Source organism: Staurois parvus, unplaced genomic scaffold, assembly GCF_062004578.1.
Source record: "Staurois parvus isolate SC_StPar_1 unplaced genomic scaffold, SC_StPar_1.0 ptg000034l, whole genome shotgun sequence".
Lineage (NCBI taxonomy): Eukaryota > Metazoa > Chordata > Amphibia > Anura > Ranidae > Staurois > Staurois parvus.
In genome coordinates, this window is record NW_028317830.1 from 1,162,268 (window position 1) to 1,177,997 (window position 15,730).

Consider the following 15,730-nt stretch of genomic DNA (forward strand, 5'->3'; position numbering starts at 1 on the left):
TGACCCTGGCTTGAACCGACCACCCAGTAAACATCCAAATCCCGGAAGGGCTTGCATACCACGCACAGGCACCTCCTGTCTGCAGACCTATCTCCGCGCACCAGCTGTGCTCCTGAGTGGACCACCAACCAGCCCTCCTACAGGCGACCTGTGCAACTTTGAGCCTGACTCCCGCTGTCCCACTCTTAGGGGAGTCTGGAACTTAGCCACAAGGGAAGCCCTCTCTCCATTGGCCTCCATCACCAGGCACGTGATAATGTGTTTGATCCTGCCAGTGGTATTTAGCAAATGTCACTAGACAGGGCTGACACCACTCCATCCCTAAAAACATTGTGTTGTCAGCCCACAACAGGACTTGGGATCTGAATGCATTTATGGCAGGTCAACGGATAATTTCCATACTTGCAGGGCCTTTAGAGGGAAGAAACACAGTAAATATACATGTATTGAAGAGATTTATTATATATTATTTTATTCCTTTTTTTGTGCATTAACATATGTTTTTAGTCAAAATGGAATAGTTTGTTTTGAAATGCCAGCAGGGGCACGGCTCTTCTGATAAATAGTTTAGTCTGGGCTTCATGGTTTCCGGCATTCAGAGACTGCTGGACCATCCTTCTTGCTGCCTCTTTATACCAACAGGCAAATAAAATGCTATTTTTTGCAGCCTTTTTACTTTATAGAGGTCACAGCCTTTCTTCTTATTGTGGCCATTTACAGTAAACAGAGACAGTCTATTCAGGAATGGCACCTAAAGGATAATCTGACAACTATAAACTCTAAACAACTTTACACTTTCAATAGATAATCAAAGGCAATAAACACCCACATTGGATGGAAGGCAACACTTTACCACATGGAGATAAAAATAGGGGAAATCATATTTGGCAATAAACACGATCAAATTTTTTCAGGTTATAAGATGAAAAATGGAACTTACGTGAGACTGTAAACGTGGTCATCAACATCAAGTGACCTGAAATTTTACTTCCTTCTAAAAGGATATATAAAGGCTGGGTGAGATGAAGACATTGTCATATTGGCACCTCGCGAAAGGGAAGACGCTCCAGGTTCCAGAACCACCATGTGTAAGCCTCTCGTGATCTTGCTGATCTTGTCCTGTACATCAGTGGTGACCTACACAGCAGACCAAGCAAACGAACAGCATGGTATGTAACCTACACATTATATAAAGGGATTACCTAAACCTGTTCCAATGCAGTTCTGTGTTTTCTGGTGTCTCCTACCTACCTTGCTTTATATTTGTCCCTTGGATCCTCAGCCCAGGCTTTACATGGGGCCTGGAATTTTGCCAAGGGATGAATGCAGTGGTTTTAATTAAATAGATTAGGTTTTTGGCAAAATTTCACAAAATTGGTTTCTCTTTTTGGTGAAGAACAGGTCCAAGAGAGGTGAAAGGAGCTTCCCTACCCCTTCATGAACCATTAAAGCTACTTTGGCTGCACAGTTCGTACTGCACTCCTGTGACCTGTTTTCTGTTGGGTGAAACTCTGCTGTTGGGTGAAACTCTGCTGTTGGCTGATGTCACTAAGCTGGCCCAGGCTCTGAAAAGATCCTGACCAAGAAAAGATCCTGACCAAATGGTCAGAATCCACCCAGAGGCCTGGACCGGCATCTAGCACCTGGCTTCAATGAGAGCCTGAGCCGGTCGTTCTGCCCCCTCCACAGCCCAGCTCTCCATTGAGTACTGGAGGGGCAGAGCAGAGAGCCTGAGACTGACAGTCACTGCCTTCAGCTCAGAGTGGAGGGGACAACTGAGCAATCAACGGTGTTTGATCGCTCAGCTCTCACTGCAGAGCTGGAAAGGGACAGATGCAGCATCAGAGAGTATCATTTTTTTTTTTAAGTCCAAACTTCTCTTTTAATACTAATAATCCCTCTACGGACCACCCAAAACCCCGCCTTCATTTTGCCTTTCCTATTGACTCTTATTCATTGCGCCAAAATGGCCAGATCCCTTCATTTTTTCTGGAATTTCATGGAAATGGAAACTCATTTCACTCACCCCCATATCTGACTGAGTAAAATGAATTCCCATTGATCTTGGAACCCTCATCATTCTACTGTCAAATGCCAGAACTTCAGTGGGCCGTGTAGGCTCTGGAAATGAATGGCTGAATGCTAGGGGGGGGGGGGGGGGGTGTATGTCAACTTGGAGGTTGGGGCTTCATGTACAGCCTGGGTCTAGGATTTAAGGGACTCCACTGAGACTCCTAATTTATCATTTCTCTTTTTTTCTTTTGTTCCAATAAAGTTTTATTGAAAAAGAGCACAAAGCAGTTTCGGAGTAAACAAAGAAGCAATTGACAATCAGGGAGACATGGTTACAGCAGGTGGTTTGAAGTGGTGAACTGTTGCAAAGGGTCTTCAGGAAGATATATGGAGTGGATGACAGAGACCGGGTCTGTAGAAGGGGCAGATACACAGCAGTGGAAACATTTAGATGTATGAATTCTGATTGTAATACATTTCAAAGGGTGTCTATGCAAATGTGATTAATAATCAATAAGGAGGGGTAGCCTGACTTGTCAGGGATATATAGCCAGGGCTAGGCAAGGTTTCAGTTGACTCAATTGGGAAGGGAGGTGTTGATTACTTGGGTAAAGGAGAAGAGTAGAAGATGATGGAGGGGGGGGAATCATTTCTAAATATTGTTAGATATACTGTACATGTGGAAGTGATCACTTTATTGTATAGAATTGTATCAATGCTCTCATGTCCCTTCACATACGGTATATTCATCACCAGATAGAAATGTATACATAATCATAGCATATTAGTAGTGCTGAGCAGGGGCGGACTGACCATTTGGAAATTCGGGCACCGCCCGAGGGTCCGGGGTCAGTAGGGGGCCCCATGAGATGCCCCTGGTGCCTTTTTCATAGGCTTTTTTGAGTTTGGACAAGGACACAGGGGCCCCATGATCCCCTATTGCCCGGGGGCCCCATGAGTTGTCAGTCCGCCCCTGGTGCTGAGCAATGGATGCACCTTGCTGATCCTCCTGCACACCCACCAGACAGATTAAAATGAATGGCTTCCCACAGTCTCGAGACATTTGAAACACATAACATTTCAGCTATCCAGAGACCATGTGATCTTTGACAAGCTGCGATCACATGTTTCATGTTTTCTATACCAATGTTTTGCCATATGGAACTTTCCCTTCAACTTCTCGCAGATCTAACAAAGACATTCTCATATGCGTCTCACCTTCTTTCAGAGCTTTTCAAACTTTGGCTTTGGAAGTGGTTTTGCTAGAAGTTTCACAGTTTTCAAGCAAATTTTGTTCCATGAGGTCTCTGAGGTATTGAAACTCAACATCAACGTGCTTGCTTATGGCATTGATCCTTTCAGTCTTTGAAAGCTTTATACATCTTTGATTGTCTTTATATAAAACTGTTGGGCGAGACATGGGTTCTCCAAGATCTTCAGTCAGGGCCATTGTGGTTAGGTGATTTCAGGTAGGGCCATTGTGCTTAGTTTATTGTGGTCAGGGCCATTTTGGTTAGGTCATTGCAGTTAGGACCATTGCGGTTAGATTATTGCAGTTAGGGCCATTGCGGTCAGGGCCATTGTGGTTAGATTATTGAAGTTAGGGCCATTGCAGTTAGATCCATTGTGGTTAGGTCATTGCAGTTAGGGCCATTGTGGTTAGGTCATTGCAGTTAGGGCCATTGCAGTTAGAGCCATTGTGGTAGGTCATTGCAGTTAGGGCCATTGTGGTTAGGTCATTGCAGTTAGAGCCATTGTGGTTAGGTCATTGCAGTTAGGGCCATTGCAGTTAGAGCCATTGTGGTAGGTCATTGCAGTTAGGGCCATTGCAGTTAGGGCCATTGTGGTTAGGTTATTGCAGTTAGGGCCATTGCGGTTAGGTCATTGCAGTTAGGGCCATTGTGGTTAGGTCATTGCAGTTAGGGCCATTGCAGTTAGGGCCACTGCGGTTAGGTTATTGCAGTTAGGGCCATTGCAGTTAGGGCCATTGTGGTTAGGTGATTTCAGGTAGGGCCATTGTGCTTAGTTTATTGTGGTCAGGGCCATTTTGGTTAGGTCATTGCAGTTAGGACCATTGCGGTTAGATTATTGCAGTTAGGACCATTGCGGTCAGGGCCATTGTGGTTAGGTGATTGCAGTTAGGGCCATTGTAGTTAGGGCCATTGTAGTTAGTTTATTGCAGTTAGGGCCATTGTGGTTAGGTGATTGCAGTTAGGGCCATTGTAGTTAGGGCCATTGTAGTTAGTTTATTGCAGTTAGGGCCATTGTGGTTAGGTGATTGCAGTTAGGGCCATTGTAGTTAGGGCCATTGTAGTTAGATTATTGCGGTCAGGGCCATTGTGGTTAGGTGATTGCAGGTAGGGCCATTGCGGTCAGGGCCATTGTGGTTAGGTGATTGCAGGTAGGGCCATTGAAGTCAGGGCCATTGTGGTTAGATTATTGCAGTTAGGGCCATTGTGGTTAGGGCCATTGGTTGCACATTTCTGAGCATGGGATCATCTGCCCAATATCTTAAGAGTTCTGGGTCACCATTTGTATATAATCTCAGGTGCATGTCTTGAATATGTTCTAGGTGCTCAATGGGGGATTCGGTGGAGCAACTGTTTTCTCCTGGTGGGGGGGGGGGGGGGGGATAAGGGGGCCATCCGTGCCGGGAAAACACAGTGATTACTGCTAGTGGCTATAATAGCCTCTAGTAATAATCACATGTACAATCAAATAGGCTGGTTGCACCCACATTGTACATTCAGCCTGCCCATACATGGTCCGAATCTCTGCTGGTCCCTGCTGAACCAGACAAAATGTATGGCCGGCTTTCGTGTAGTAGATGCTACAAAATGTATGAAAACAGCAACAATTAGCAAGTCACATAAGGATGAATGTAAAATGCTTGTCGTCACAGTCAGGAAGGGGTCTAATCCAGAAAGGGGCAATAGGTGGAGTAGGAACACTGGCAGGAAAGACACCTGTAGTAACTGGGAAGACAGCAAGAGGGCACCAATCTAAGTGCAGTGGATAAGGGAAGTAAAGTCACACCCAGGGGCGGACTGACCATTCAGGCACTCGGGCACTGCCTGGGGGCCCGGGGTCAGTAGGGGGCTCCATGAGATGCCCCTGGTACCTTTTAAAGGCTTTTTTGGGTGTGCTTTGAGTGTGGGCAAGGACACAGGGGCCCCATGATCCCCTATTGTCTGGGGGCCCCATGAGTTGTCAGTCCGCCCCTGGGCACACCAAGCAATTGGCAACTCACTCTGATAGTGTAAGAACAGCTTGTATGTAGTCCTATGAAGGTTTTGTCCTGGGTCAGTCTGCTGCTGCAGTTTCTGGATCCAAGGAGGTAGCACTGCTGCTGGGAAGTGGTGGCATGGTGTCTTAGGAGGCCAGGAAGACTTGGGTAGGAACTGCCTTGTCTTCTAGGACACCATGCCACCACTTCCCAGCAGCAGTGTTAACCCTTTGGATCCAGAAACTGCAGCAGCAGACTGACCCGGGACAAAACCTTCATAGGACTACATACAAGCCATCTTTACACAATACGAGTGAGTTGCCAGTTGCTTGGTGTGAATTTACTTCCCTTGTCCACTGCACTTAGATTGGTGCCCTCTTGCTGTCTTCCCAGTTGCTACAGGTCATTCTGCCTATGTTACTACTCTGCCTATTCACTGATGCCCCCTCTGGGTAAGACCCCTTCTTGACTGTGACGACAAGAATTTTACATTAATCCTTTTGTGAGTTGCTAATTGTTGTTGTTTTAATTAATTTTGTAGTATCTACTGCTGTCACGCTTACCCCTAACACAGGTGGTCAGACACTATAACTGGATTCTGTGTTCTTCACCTATACCAGCCCCCTTTCCCATAAGGCAAGCAGGACTACCAGTACTCGATTGACCCCCAGGACTAATACAAAATGCTATTGTTCCTGGCTACCATGCTGGAGCAGGTGCAAACTGAGCAGAGCAGATAGGTACTTGCAGCTGGCAGACAGTCAGAGTGGTCCAATGACAGTCCAGGTACAAGGCAGGCAAGGTTCAGGATAGTCAGAGTCAGATCCATAGTCAAAAGGCAGGCAGAGTTCAGAGAATAGTTGAAATGCGATCCGAGGTCATCAATGAGGGAATCCAAACAGCTGAGCAGCGAGGACACACAGGGAGCTTGCAGCATGTTTTACAAATGCAATATCACAAGTATGAGACTGCAGGCTTGGCTGGCTTAAATCAGGCTTGGTCTCCACCCAGAGACTGGCCACATCAATCACCTTGAAGGTGGACAGACAGACAGGGATGCAGCATAGTCAAAACTTGGATGCAGGAATGAGATCATCAGCTGTCAAAGAACAAGAACGTTTACACGCTCCTGAAAACTACACTTAGTCTGCGCACTTTACTGTGTTGACTTGCTCTTTTAGAGAAGTGTGCTGGATGTATGACACCATGGGCTTTACATTACAATCTCAGTTTCAGAGAACCATGTTTGGTTCCTTTTCCCACAGTACTGATGGGGCTGCTTGCTCAGGCTGTTATTCAGGTGGTGCTGACTGTGTCACTTCATGAGGCTTTTGATACATTGTTTCATTAATAATTACACTGCTGCCAATTGTTACCTGATTGGTGTCTGGATATGGAATTCTGTAACTATTTAGAGACTCACCTTAGCTTACAAATATAACTTCCTTGGCTCAGGTTTCCATTTGTGCGATTTTCTTTAGTAACACTTTGGAAATCTTTGCCTACCAAGATTTGAATGGTTTTCAGGTCAGGTTTCCTTTAATTCGGGGTTGCCTACCCTACAACTTTTTTTCCTGACAAAACCTGGAAAATTTACTAACAGATACATTTTTTTCCTGATAACCTACAATAAGTGAACTGCCTTGTATTATCATTATTCTACAAGATACATACACTCACCAGCCACTTTATTAGGTCCACCTGTTGTTCAGTCCTTGGTAACACAAATTGCTGATCAGCCAATCACATGGCAGCAACTCAATGTATTTAGGCATCTAGACATGATGAAGACAACTTGCTGAAGTTCAAACTAAGCACCAGAATGGGGAAGAAAGGGGATTTAAGTGACTTTGAATGTGGCATGGTTGTTGGTGCCAGGCGGGCTGGTCTGAGTATTTCAAAAACTGCTGATCTCCTGGGATTTTCACACACAACCATCGCTAGGGTTTACAGAGAATGGTCCGAAAAAGAGAAAATATCCAGTGAGCGGAAGTTGTGTGAAGAGCCACACAACTGGAGAGCCCAGGGCAATCAAAATCTAACAGAAGATGCAACCTTCTATTACTTCAAGCAAACTAGAAAAAAAAAACAGTTTTGGGTGAATTTACATTTAGATGTTTTGTATCTTTATAGGTCAGGACGGACCTGATGGACCAGATGGACCTGATGGACCTGATGGACCTGATGGACGTAGTACATGCATCAAAGAAGGTAAATTCCTGCTGAGAGAGAAAGAAAGAGAGAGAGATAGAAGGATGGAGGCAGAGAGGAGAGAGAAGGAGGAGGGGGAGAGAGCAGGAGATAGAAGGAGAAAGAGAGAGAGAGATATAGGGAGAGAATGGGAGATAGAAGGAGAAAGAGAGAGAGGGGGAGGAGGGGGGGAGAGAGAGAGGGAGGAGGGGGAGAGAGGGGGGGGGAGAGGAGAGAGACGGAGGGGGGGGGGGGGGAGAGAGAGAAACAGAGAAAGAGAGAGAGAGAGAGAGGGAGGGAGGAGATATAGGGAGGAGGGGGAATCAGAGCTGGAGTCAGAGAGGAAAGTACAGAACTAGAAGAGATATTGAAGGGGAGAGAGAGACAGGGAGGGGAGAGAGAAGAGGGGAGTGAGAGAGGGAGGAAGGTAGAGACAGAGAAAAGGACAGCAAGAAATAGAGGGGGGGGATGAGGGAAAGAAAGGTGAGTGAGACAGAGAGAAGAATGAGAGAGAAGAGAGGATAGAGAGAGGAAGGAGGAGAAGAGAGGGGAAGAGAACGAGAGAGAGAGAGAGAGAGAGAGAGAGGGGGGGGTCAGAGAGAGAGCAAAGTAAAGAACTAAAAGATATATTGAAGGGGAGAGAGAAGAGGGGAGTGAGAGAGGAGAGAGAGAGAGGAAGCTGGAGAGAGAGACAAGGACAGCAAGAAATAGAGGGGGGAAAGGGGGGGATGAGGGAAAGAGAGGTGAGCGAGACAGAGAGAAGAATGAGAGAGAAGAGAGGATAGAGAAAGAGAAGGAAAGAGCAAGAGAGAGCAGTAATGGAGGAGACAGATAGAAGGAGGGGGACAGAGAAGTAGTAGTCAGAAAGGGACTGAGTACACCGGAATAAAACACAAGGATCACTTTTTGGATAGTCTTCCACTTGAAGCTTTTCTTTCCCCCAGAGTCTCCCTCCTTGACCTATGCAGTGGACACCACAGGAAGCATGTACGATGACTTCATGGAACTTAAAATCGTGAACAAGTGGCTACTTGAACGTGTGAATCTCAAATTTCCATGTGGTTTCCGGCAGTATACCATGGTGGAGTTCAATGATCCTGGTATGACTTTATTCTTCATATCATAACCAACAGAAGCAAAACATTATCAAAGATCCCTCCCAAATGTACTATTTTGCATTGAGAAGAGTTAGATTAATGTTTACACTTACCCTAGGTATGGACTTACCATAGGGGTCCCCTTTGCGAAAAGCAATTCTTCTCTTCTTCCCACCCCCACACTCACGATGCTCTTCATTGGTAGTTACAGTATTAGCACACATGGCCTCTTAGCATTGTGCCAATCAAAGTCTTTATCTGTCAGAACGTTCACAGCCTTATATACTTACAAATACAGCCATCCAACTGGATTGCTCCCAACTAAAGCCCGATATTCAGCACTCCACTTACTCCAGCTGCACGTAAATGCCACAATGCCCAGCACCATCTTCTGAGGTCACCATCACAAGTGGACCAAAGCCATTAACCCATTAAAGTAAGAATACACTCAGTACACAGTGTCCCAACGACCCCTCCAGCCCTTCTGATCATATAAATGCCAAGGCCTTCCCTGCCCCAAGCTTCAGCTTGGCCCACAACCCTTTAGTGGCTCTACTCCCCCAATAAATGGAAGCAGCCATAGAATTGAGTTTTCTAAGACTGAAGAAACAATAGAGACCATCTATTCAATTAGGAATGAACCATGCAGGGGGATTCTCACCGTTGAAAGATGGGGAGTTTCCGGATGAAATTGATCTCAGTGGATGAAGGTGGAGGTCAAACTTGATGAATAAATAGGGAAGACAATTCCCATTACGATCGGAGTCTGCACACTCCACAACAGCTGGTTCTAGCCGCTTATTTAATAGAAGTGTTTTAGGTTCTTTATATCTCGGTACAGAACTAAACTGATTGATATTTCATTTTTTCAGATGTGGGACCGGTCAGGATCACTAACTCAATGGCTGAATTTGGTCATTTCTTTGACAATCTGGAAGCCATAGGCGGTGGAGACTGTCCGGAAATGTCAGTAACGGGAATCAAGCTGGCTCTCCAGTTCTCCCCCGACCAGTCATTCATCATTGTACTAACAGATGCATCATCTTTAGATTATACAAATACAACCCTGGTGAAGGAAGTCTATTCACTGCTATCGGCCACAGAGTCCCGGGTATGGAACTCATTTATTATTATTAATATAATACAGGATTTATATGGCACCAACAGTTTGCGCATCGCTTTACAATATAAAGGGGGGCGGTACAATTACAATACAGTTCAATACAGAAGGAATATCACGGCCCTGCTCATGGAGCTTACAATCTACAGGGAGGGGGAGGTCATTTATTAAAGCTGACAAATAGAGATGAGCGAATTATTCAAAAATTCGATTCGGCTGATTCGCCGAATTTCAGGAAGAAATTCGATTCGATGCGAATTAATTCGCTACGAAGTTAACTTATAAAAAGGGTTTCTAGGCTTCAGAGAGCCTTTAAATTAGTGCAGAACACTGTACCTTTAATTTAAATGCCCTTGGAGATGAGGAAGGAGAAGGAGAAGGATGAGAAGAAGGAGAAGGATGAGAAGAAAGAGAAGGAGAAGGATGAGAAGAAGGAGAAGGATGAGAAGAAGGAGAAGGATGAGAAGAAGGAGAAGGAGAAGGAGAAGGAGAAGGATGAGAAGAAGGAGAAGGAGAAGGAGAAGGAGAAGGATGAGAAGGAGAAGGATGAGAAGATGGAGAAGGAGAAGGATGAGAAGAAGGAGAAGGAGAAGGATGAGAAGAAGGAGAAGGAGAAGGATGAGAAGAAGGAGAAGGATGAGAAGAAGGAGAAGGAGAAGGAGAAGGATGAGAAGAAGGATGAGAAGAAGGAGAAGGATGAGAAGAAGGAGAAGGATGAGAAGAAGGACAGTTCTGTGACAGTTTCTGTCTATTTCTGACAGTTCTGTGACATTCACTCCATACAGCGGTTGAAACATTGTATCTATTTGTTTCCATAAATTGATCCATTTATGGAAACAAATAGATACAATGTTTCAACCGCTGTATGGAGTGAATGTCACAGAACTGTCAGAAATAGCGGAGCTCTGCAGATACACTTTTTGCCGGCTTGGAATTATTCTTATTTTCATCCTACTTCTTCTTCTTCTTCATCCTCATCCTCAGAAGAAGAAGAAGAGGATGAAGAGGAATAAGAAGAAGAAGTAGGATGAAAATGAGAATAATTCCAAGCCGGCAAAAAGTGTATGTGCAGAGTTCCTCTATTCTGCAGATACACTTAGAGAAGCTCTGCAGATACACTTAGAGGAGCTCTGCACATACACTTTTTGCCGGCTTGGAATTATTCTTATTTTCATCATACTTCTTCTTCTTCATCCTCATCCTCATCCTCTTCTTCTTCTTCCGAGGATGAGGATGAGGATGAAGAAGAAGAAGAAGAAGAAGTAGGATGAAAATAAGATTAATTCCAAGCCGGCAAAAAGTGTATCTGCAGAGCTCCTCTAAGTGTATCTGCAGAATAGAGGAGCTCTGCAGATACACTTTTTGCCGGCTTGGAATTCTTCTTATTTTCATCCTACTTCTTCTTCTTCTTCCTCTTCATCCTCATCCTCATCCTCTTCTTCTTCTGAGGAGGAGGAGGATGAAGAAGAAGAAGAAGTAGGATGAAAATAAGAATTCCAAACCGGCAAAAAGTGTATGTGCAGAGCTCCTCTATTTCTGACAGTTCTCTGACAGCTTCTTCACATGTACAGCGGTTGAAACATCTGTATCCTAAATGGAAACTAACAGATACAATGTTTCAACCGCTTTACATGTGAAGGAACTGTCAGAGAACTGTCAGAAATAGCGGAGCTCTCTGCAGGAACACTTTTGCCGGCTGATCGGCAAATTTTTTCCTGAAATTCGTATCGAATTCCGGTTCACCTGGTTCGATTCGCTCATCTCTACTGACAAACCTACCAAGTTCTAGTCAGTAATTCATTTAAAGTGATATTAACCCCTCCCCCTCCAGAGGATTTACCCCCCTTAATGACCACGCCTCTTTTTGCTACTCGGCGCTGCACTAATTCAACTGATAATTGCGCGGTCATGCAATGCTGCACCCAAACTAAATTTACGTCCTTTTTATCACACAAATAGAGCTTTCTTTCGGTGGTATTTGATCACCTGTGCGCTTTTTATTTTTCACGCTATAAACATAAAAAGGCCAAAAATTTTGAAGAAATACAATATTTTTTACTTTCAGCTATAAAAAATATATAGTAAACTCAAAGTTGGTTATAAATTTAGGCCAAAATGTATTCTGCTCAATGTTTTTGGTAAAAAAAATCCCAATAAGTGTATATTGATTGCTTTGTGTTATAGCGTCTACAAACTATAGTATAAATACTGCAATTTACGCCATTTTTCTGCTATACAGCGCTGCGCTAGTTTAACGGACAATTGCGCGGTCATGCAATACGGTACATAAATGAAATTTACAACCTTTTTTCCCCACAAATTGAGCTTTCTTTTGGTGGTATTTGATCACCTGTACGGTTTTTATTTTTTGCGCTATAAAAAAAAAGGCTGACAATTTTGAGGAAAAAAAACAATATTTTGGACTTTTTGCTATAAAACATGTCCAGTAAAAAAAAATGCAAAAATCAAATTTAGTCATAAATTTCTGCCAAAATGCATTCTGCGACATGTCTTTGCTAAAAAAAAAACCAATACGTGTAAATTAATTGGTTTACATGAAAGTTATAGCGTTTACAAATGGCGGGAAAGATACTGGGATTTTTAGGGTTTTTTTTATACTAATAATGGCGGCGATCAGCGAATTATGATGGCGATCAGTGACTTATGGCGGCGACCAGCGACTTATGGCGGGACTGCGGCGGACATTCTGACATTGGGGGGTACTGACTTGGGGTCACAGACATTCCCAAAAACACTAATACAGTGATCAGTGCAAAAAACTGACACTGTACTAATGGCACTGGGGAGGAAGGGGTTAACTTTATTTTGCAGGGAAGGGTTATAGGAGTGAGGGGGAGTGTTTTACTAGAGGGCGGAGCGGGGGTGTACTGGGCGGGACAAGGCTGATCGAGAAAGAGAAACTCTTCTTTCTCGATCAGCTCATCCTCGAGCTGTCAGGGAAGTGACAGACAGCACAGCTACTGCAGCTGTGCTCTCTGTCACTGTTTGCCGCCGATCGCCGGGACATAGCCGCTAAGGAGCAGCTGTGACCCGGCGACTGACATCTGCGACGCAGGACAAATGGGGCGGCGGCGCGCCTCATGCGCGCCCCCTATTTGTTTAAAACGTGGTTTTGCCTGTGAGTGCCGCCCTGCCGCCGTATATGTACAGTGGCTGGGCGGAATGCGGTTAAAAGCTTATTATTTTTTTTAAATAACAAACATATTATGCTTACCTGCTGTGTGCAGTGGCTTTGCACAGATTCCCTCCCCAATGCTCTTGGCCCCTTCTTCCTGTTAGGTGCCCCCACAGCAAGCAGCTTGCTATGGGGGTACCTGCTGCTCCAAGTATCCATTCACACACAGAGCTGAAGCGTGGCCCTGCCCCTTCTCTCTCTTCTCATTGGCTTACAGGCTGTAATTGGCAGCAGGAGCCATTGGCTGTCTCAGACAATGAGGAGAGGGAGTCCCGGGATTGCTCATACTCCAGTGCACATCGCTGGATCGAGAGGGGGCATAGGTGAATATTAGGGTGGCTGCTGCACAGAGGAGGTTTTTTTTACCTTTAGGCATAGAACGCATGAAGGTAAAGAAACCATGAGCCTTTACACCAACTTTGAGTTGATAATATACCTGACAGATGCAAAACACATGGGGTACTGGAGCAACAGAAAGGCTCACATAGGACATTCTGCTTGTTGACAAGATTACTGTTAATGAGCCAACATGTGAGCATGTCGGCGACACGGATCACACAGAGTAAAGAAGTAAAAAGAACCGTCTATTGTAGAATGTCCCAACAAGGTACAACCAGGTCTGGTGGGTGAGGACAACCCTTCGGAGCCACTTACAGGATCCTTAGCAGATGTTCTGTAGCTTGAAATGCTGCCAACATCCTCTGCTACATGGACCGGGAATGTGGCCTGGCTGGTCTGACCCAATTGAGGGGCTTCCTAAGTGGAGATAGCATAGCCCCTGCACTTTTCCTATTCCTATGGAACCTCTTCCTGCTACTAAGTGCTGTCCCTGTCAAAAAGGGGGTACCTGTCCCTACACGAACCACTCACAAAATGCGCTCCAAATCAGGGGGCCAGGGGCTTAAAAAACTCTGCCTTCACTCAGGATGGCCATGGAGGTCCCAAGGAGCACCAATGTCCAAGCGGACAGCTGTTCTCCTGGTGACCACAGGAAATCATAGAGGAACTAAGTTCCTCACCACTTCCTTCCCCTTCTTTATTGCTGTTTTGGTCTAGCGCCACCTACAGCAGGGAGTACAGGCTGCACCTGCCTACACACACATTTCAGGGGTTATACGGAACCCCTATATCAGTGTAGTAAACATTGGGGATGTGGAAATACTCAAAGTGTTGGGAAGTCAGATAACCTTTAACAGAAAGTAGCTTTGATCCAGCAACTAGTTTGTTAACCAAATGCTTTCACCATGAGTGACCATTCTTTGGGGAACATTTCATCAGAAAGTCTAATAAAGGTACTCCGGTCATTACTCTACCATCAGATAAGCATCATGGGCAACATCTAGCTAATCTCCTCCTTCCCTCACCCTAAGGAGGGGACGAACACTGTCATTTCAATGAGTTGATGGCTAGTGGATGTAGTAAAATTGGCAGGCACCGGTCTCTGGGGGTGTTTGTATTGCCTTCGTATCTCTAACCACACTTACATGTTCCTTATACCCAGGTATAGACCTGTTGTGGTCCACAGACTCAGCACCTACAATGTTGATAGATCTCTTCATCCTTTCCCAGGAAAGCTATGTTTATGGATCTATTGATTCATCCTTTGCCAGCAACCATGAGACACATGTAAAGAATTCAATTTAACTCATCATTCATATAGCACCCCCCCCCCCCCCCCAACATTTCTAGCTGCCGCCATCTTGAGTTAGGGCAGAGGATTCATGTAGCCACTACTTCCTTAAAACCATCTGCCCTTAGCTCAGGCATGCAGGCAGGAGGGTGTGCTTAGCTGAGAAAGCCCCTCCTCCCACTGCCATAAAGACACCTGAGATGCATGACATCATTACTCACTAGGGAAAGAATCTTTATTATTGTTAAAATTCTGAATTTTATTGCATTTACTTGTAAATGTAAATATTATCAAGGACATTTTGGGGAAAAAAATAAATGTACTAAATATTCGGCCTGCTTCCCTATGCATACCTTTATCAGGCCCTTGGGGCACTATTCCTCCCACTGACACCAATAATGGGGCAATGATTCCTGCACTGACACCAACAGTATGACACTATTCCTCCCACTGGCACTAGCAATGGGGAACTGGATCCTCTCACTGATTCCAGTGAAGGGGCATTATTCTTCCTACAGATAGCAATGATGGGGCACTATTCCTCCCACTGACACCAATGATGGGGCACTATTCCTCCCACTGACACCAATGATGGGGCACTATTCCTCTCACTGATACCAATGATGGGGCACTATTCCTTCCACTGACACCAATGATGGGGCACTATTCCTCCCACTGATACCAATGATGGGACACTATTCCTCCCACTGATACCAATGATGGGGCACTATTCCTCCCACTGATACCAATGATGGGACACTATTCCTTCCACTGATACCAATGATGGGGCACCATTCCTCCCACTGACACCAATGATGGGGCACTATTCCTCCCACTGATACCAATGATGGGGCACTATTCCTCCCACTGACACCAATGATGGGGCACTATTCTTCCCATGGATACCAATGATAGGGCACTATTCCTTCCACTGATACCAATGATTGGTTACTATTCCTCCCACTGATACCAATGATGGGACACTATTCCTTCCACTGACACCAATGATTGGTTACTATTCCTCCCACTGATACCAATGATGGGACACTATTCCTCCCACTGATACCAATGACTGGTTACTATTCCTCCCACTGATACCAATGATGGGACACTATTCCTCCCACTGATACCAATGATTGGGTACTATTCCTTCCACTGATACCAATGATTGGGTACTATTCCTTCCACTGATACCAATGATGGGACACTATTCCTTCCACTGACACCAATGATTGGTTACTATTCCTCCCACTGATAC

General features: G+C 45.0%; 1 protein-coding gene across 1 annotated transcript in view; it reads left to right on the top strand.

Moving 5' to 3' along the window:
• The first annotated feature begins 1,057 nt into the window (after positions 1-1,057).
• LOC149470667 (uromodulin-like) overlaps positions 1,058-15,730 on the top strand; it is a 55,809-nt gene continuing 41,136 nt past the window's right edge. The window contains exons 1-4 of the mRNA XM_089661613.1: positions 1,058-1,169; positions 7,373-7,450; positions 8,374-8,529; positions 9,399-9,637. Of these exons, the coding sequence (XP_089517739.1) occupies positions 1,085-1,169; positions 7,373-7,450; positions 8,374-8,529; positions 9,399-9,637 (558 nt within the window). The 5' untranslated portion in view covers positions 1,058-1,084. The remainder of the gene's footprint in view (positions 1,170-7,372; positions 7,451-8,373; positions 8,530-9,398; positions 9,638-15,730) is intronic.